General features: G+C 53.9%; 1 protein-coding gene; it reads right to left on the reverse strand.

The window, feature by feature from the left end:
• Nucleotides 1-794: 794 nt before the first annotated feature.
• CHC_T00003126001 (hypothetical protein) lies at nucleotides 795-2690 on the reverse strand. XM_005714188.1 is given in 4 exon segments: nucleotides 795-1014; nucleotides 1015-1516; nucleotides 1661-2499; nucleotides 2664-2690. 3 exon segments carry the CDS (start codon nucleotides 2688-2690, stop codon nucleotides 1015-1017), a joined length of 1368 nt encoding a protein of 455 aa, XP_005714245.1. The 3' UTR covers nucleotides 795-1014.
• Nucleotides 2691-5558: the final 2868 nt, after the last annotated feature.

Raw genomic sequence — 5558 nt, forward strand, 5'->3', positions numbered from 1 at the left:
TGCTGTGGCGGCAGGGGCCGCCAGCGCCGGAGCCTCGGCCGGCCGCCGAGGGGCGAGCACTGTGCATTAGAGAACGACTCTTGACTATGCCATATTCCGACAATCCGGAGGGGGCGGGGTCACAGAGCGGCCGTCGCCGCCGACCTAAATAATGCACCGGAATGCCAACTGTACTGCAGTATGCTTAGTATCCTTTCCTTCTCATACCTCAACCATCGCCATATCGACAGTACAGTGAGATGCCAAACCAAGTGTATTTTCCTTTTTGATGTCAACATCAGTGTGTGTGACATCAAGCACAATGTCAAACACGCAACCCAAAGACGTGTATTTCACTTATTTTAGAATGCCTTGACCTCTCCATATCTTGACCATTCATTGCGTTCCGGCCGACACGTAACCCACCATTATTCCTGCAAGTCTGTGTTAGCTGTATCCTCCATTGAACATGGAGTTATGTAATCGAGAGAAATGAACTATCACATCTCCCCTTCACTCATGTCACGGGGCTTGCAGTGTGCAACAGTGCACTGGACTACTGTACCGTTTTGCGTGTTTTCCAATCACTCAGCAAACACGCCAGCTCTGTCATGCTTCAATGACACCTTACTAACCTCCTCATTTCAAGTTCAGTACTCCGAAGCAAGCTGCATACTCACTCTGCAAATCTTAGCTCTGAACAACGCTCTTGACCTCGACTTAAATATTGTGGATGCACTTCTATGGCTTCCACAATAGTTTCCAGGGCTACGGAAGACCTTTCTATAACACCCGCTACATGCGAAACGCAAAAATATGCAGGCTCTACTCTTTGATAAACTCTCACTCATAAGAAAAAGCATCTAGATCTACAGCATGTGGTAAGATGACGTACCCCAATTACCTTGCCGTCGCCCTTGCTCGCAATTCCTATCTCAAAGCGAAGCGGGCCACAGGAAGGGTGGCGCCCGTTGCGCCCGTTCGCACTCTGATCAACAAAACTCTCTTTCTTTCTGCCGAAACCCCATAATTACATTACGACTCCAGACACATGTCCACCACGTTAATTCGCCTCCTCACTTTGTCTTCCTCCAGTTCCCCATTTTCCCTGAATTTGTCGCACGCAAATCCAAGCCTGCGAATGTTGTCTTTCGAATCGAAGAGGTCCACGCATCTGCTTACCACATCTGCCCGAGAGATCAACATTTTAATATCCTTGTTCAGCGAGGCAAAGCATACGCATGCCACAGTGAGTCGATCTTTACGAAGGGTGCAGCTGCCCAGAGGATCCGGGATCCTGTCTTCTTCTGTAGGCTCCAGCGAAAACATTGGGAACGGGGATTCGCTCTGGTTAGCTGGTGCAAGCGGTGTTGGGGTCGAAGACTCAGTCGGTGAAGGCATTAGGCCGAACATCTCATCTGGTGAGGGCGTCGCCATCAATGACTCACTCGGGAAAGTCGTCGCGGACATGTCTGATGAGGTGGTACTCATACCCCGAGATCTTGTTGTACGTGGAGCCCTAGTCGTCGTTCGACGTCTCGTTGTGCGTGGAGTCCTAGTCGTCGTTCGACGCCTGGTTGTGCGTGGAGCCCTAGTCGTCGTTCGACGCATGGTCGTGCGTGGAGCCCTAGTCGTCATTCGACGCCTGGTTGTGCGTGGAGCCCTAGTCGTCGTTCGACGCCTGGTTGTGCGTGGAGCCCTAGTCGTCGTTCGACGCCTCGTTGTGCGTGGAGCCCTAGTCGTCATTCGACGCATGGTTGTGCGTGGAGCCTTAGTCGTCGTTCGACGCCTCGTTGTGCGTGGAGCCCTAGTCGTCATTCGACGCATGGTTGTGCGTGGAGCCCTAGCTGTCGTTCGACGCATGGTTGTGCGTGGAGCTCTAGTCGTCGTTCGACTCCTGGTTGTAGGTGGAGCCCTAGTCATCATTCGACGCCTGGTTGTGGGTGGAGGCCTAGCCGTCGTTGGACTCCTCGTTGTAGGTGGCATCGTGGTCGTCAATCGAGGTCCACTTGTAACCGGCGTAGTCGTGGTTGGCGGCGTAGTCTCTGGACCTTGGCCAGACATACTACGGCATTTCGGACCGTCCTTCGCGCCGTTCTCGTCTTTATCCCCAGGATGGCTGAGGAATATCGTTCGCAAGGGAATTTTGTTGACCTCTGTCCACTCGCAGCAGGGATCTCCCAGCTCCTCGCCATTGGTGAGTCCATCCCCGTCAGAGTCCTTTTGGCACAAGGCGAGGGTCCAGCGGAATTCTGCAGCCTTGAAATCGAGTCCAAAAGAGTTGCGAGGCGCACCGGGAATGCATTGCTCGTGACCGAGGGCGAGGCAGGTTAGGCCGGAGTTAGGGATCACACTTGCGCCGCCGTTGGGAATGCGCGCGAGAAACTGCGGCATGCATGAGGCTAGAGGAAGTAGGAGGAAGAAAAGGGGGACAATGGGGGAAAACATATTGGCAGTTTGCTCCTTGCGACGGGAAAGGGGTTGGCAGCGAAAGGGGGACCGCTTTATATAAACTTTGCTCTGTGGACGACGGAGTACTGTATAGAAAAATTAACGAGAGATGGATATACAGTAGGCAACAGGACCGTGACACTCGACGTCGATGACAGATGACAGCAATCCGGCTTGCTTTAGCAAATAAAGGTGGCGGCGCACGTACACAGAACTGGAAGACACCTTTGGACTGCGTTACCATCGTTCTCGATAGCCATGCGAGGTCCCACCGCCCAGCCTACAGTACACAATGGTCCTGGTGGGAGCTGCCGATATCACACTGTAGCCTCTCAGAAAGGAAGTGCTCACCCCATATGAATGCACAAATGACTTGCTTGTCCTCCTGCGATCATTTATGCGCAATTCAAATTGAATTGTTAGCCCTTTTCCTGAGAGCGTGATTTAGAAGAGTTGAAGAAATAGATCTGGGGGAATTTTCTCTTTACTCTTTTCAGTTTTCTTTACAGCGCATCGCTGCTGTGGACATTGTGGTGCAAGGAACGATGGTCCGATGTTTACTGAGGCTAGAGGTCGGTGCACTAAGAAGGACGGCGGCGGAGGCGCCGTCTCTAGGGTGGACACCTGGCGTGCGTGTGTGCGTGTGACAGGTGTACATGGGAATCATGACAGGAATCATGAGAGAGAGGCAAAGCGACCATACAGCGACAGAAATCAGACATGGGAATCATGAACCTCCCCCCGTCGCTGTGTGGTCGCGGCCTGGATGTGTCGGCGGGGGCCGGGGTGTGACTTTGATTTGCGCCGTGAGGTTGCGGAAGGGGTCGGTCCTGAGCGGCTTGGTCAGGACGTTGGCGAGCATGTCCGCGCTGGGGACATGGGACATTTTGATGTGTCCTTTCTTGGCGTGGTACGACAAGTAATGATGACGCAAGTCGATGTACTTGCGTCTCTTCGTGGGGCCGGTGTTGTGTGCGACCCGGAGGGCGGACTGGTTGCCATGAAAAAAGGGGTGGGGCTGGGGCTGAGCATGCGCATGTCGCCGAGGATCCTGCGAAGCCATGCAGTTTGTTGTACTGCCGCTGTGGCTGCGATATACTCCGCTTCTCAGGTGGAGAGGGCGGTTATTTTCTGCTTGAGGGAGCCCCAGCAGATGGGTGTGCCGTTGTACAGGTGGATGATGCCTGAGATCAACTTGCGATCTGTTACGTCTGCGGCATGGTCGGCGTCGGAGTACGTGGTGAGGAGCGATGCTGATGAAATGGGGTTTGGGGCGGGTGTGTTGGGGTGCAGCTTGTGCTGCGCGGCGGGAAAGAATAGCCCGTGGTTGGGTGTGTGTCGAAGGTAGCTCAGAACGCGCTTCAGGGCATTCCAATGGCGCTTTGTAGGAGCCTTGGAGGCGACTGAGAGACGATTCACAACAAAATAAATGTCAGGACGGGTCGAGCCTGCGATGTAGCGCAGATCACCAACTATTTGTTGGTACTCTTTGGCCTGCTTGTTCAGGGGTTCTTCCTCGGGGGTGGGGCCGTGCAGTCGAATTCCGTCTTGGTACGGAGTTGGCTTGCTGTTTGCGACGTGCATCTCGCATTTACGGAGGATGGTTGCTATAGCGGTGGGCTCGGAGATGTGGCGGGCGCCGTCGCGAGATTTGTGTACAGTCCATCCGAGCAGCGTCTTGGGTTCTCCTAGGCGTTTTATGGTGTACGCCGTTGCGAGTATTTTTGCAAAGTCGTTGAGGAGCTTAGTGGAGGTGGCTGCAATCGTGAAGTCGTCCATGCTTATGGCCACAAAGGTTGCCGCGTTGCGGGACATTTTGTGGAACAGGCATGTGTCGGCTTCTGAGTGGCGAAATCCGTGACGGTGGAGGAGGGCGAAGACGGCAGTGAGATACGTGTAGCCTGCTTGTGGTGTGCCGTAAAGGTTTTGGAGGAGCTTGCCTCCTTTGCAGGGATGTTTGTATGTCCCGTCAAAACGGGGGTGTTGGCGTACATACACTGGCTGTTTTCCACTGTGGTCGAATTTTCCGTGGAGGTAGGCAGCTTCGATGTCTATATGCTCCATGTGTAGCTTGTGTGCTGCGGCCATTGCAAATAAGAGGCGCACGGAGGACTTATCGACCATGTAGGTCGTGGTGCGGTTGGGCTCGTAATGGACGTGGGGGAGCATGGTGTCCCCGCGTGCAGCACATCGTGCTTTGCGTTTGACGATGTCGCCGTTTTTGTCGCGCTTATAGCGATATCCCATGGTGAGGGGGATGAGGCGTGTTTTGGGCGGGAGGTGCTTGTTGGGGGTCCATTTGATTACCTTCTTTTTGTCGAGTGCGTCAAGTTCTTTATCGTGGGCCTCTGCCCAGAGTGGTGCGTCAGGATATTTCTTGGCCTGTCCTCGGTTGAGGGGGGCAGGTGTTGATATAGAGATGTTCATTGGCGTCTTATGCGGGGTAAAGGCCTTGAACGCAGCTACGGTGGTTGCGGTTGGATCTCGCGAGGCATGGTAGGGGTGGAAGTCCACTGTTCGTATACGGTGGATTTTTGAGGTGGCGGCGTCTATGACGGTGATGTGTGTGTCTTCATGGGGGTGCAGGTACCGTACTGTACGTGATCTTGATTGTAGCTTCGGGATTGTTGCACGTTGTCGCGGGTCGGGTGTGGTGCCCAGCTGGCCGAATATGTGTAATTGGGGGATGGTGGGGGTTGCGTTGTGCCATTTAGTGGTGGGGAGCTCTTTGGTGCCGTGGTGCATTGTGTGATTATATTTAAATGTCGCATCTCTGATCGCGTCTTCCCAGTGGTGGTGGCCAAGGCTACTGTGGTGAAGGGCAGCCCGTGCCGCGTTGAGAAGCGTGCTGTTTATCCTTTCGGCAAGGCTGTTCTCTTGAGGGGTATAGGGGATGGTGGTGGAATGCCGTGTGCGCTGGTTATGGTATGTCTGTATGGCAGTTGCTGACATATATTCTAGTGCGTTATCGGTGCGGAGGACTCGTGGTGAATGTCCTGTGTTCTCCTTGATAGTGGTTAGGATATAGTCGAGGCGTTGCGGGGTTTGTGCTCGGGAGGGCATAAAGTCGGTGATAAGGTACCGTGTGGTTGTGTCGAGTACTGTTAGAACATACTTGTTTCCTTGGC

Source organism: Chondrus crispus, genomic scaffold (genome assembly GCF_000350225.1).
Source record: "Chondrus crispus Stackhouse genomic scaffold, scaffold_174, whole genome shotgun sequence".
NCBI classification, from domain to species: domain Eukaryota; phylum Rhodophyta; class Florideophyceae; order Gigartinales; family Gigartinaceae; genus Chondrus; species Chondrus crispus.

Bases quoted from the DNA above. Each gene is read 5' to 3' on its own strand.
- CHC_T00003126001 (XM_005714188.1), bottom strand. From the start codon at position 2,690: ATGGCTATCGAGAACGATGGTAACGCA. The intron at 2,500-2,663 runs GTCCAAAGGTGT...CGTCGTCCACAG, and splicing joins TCGAGAACGATGGTAACGCA to AGCAAAGTTTATATAAAGCG. The intron at 1,517-1,660 runs GCGTCGAACGAC...ACGCACAACGAG, and splicing joins AGGGCTCCACGCACAACCAG to ACGTCGAACGACGACTAGGG.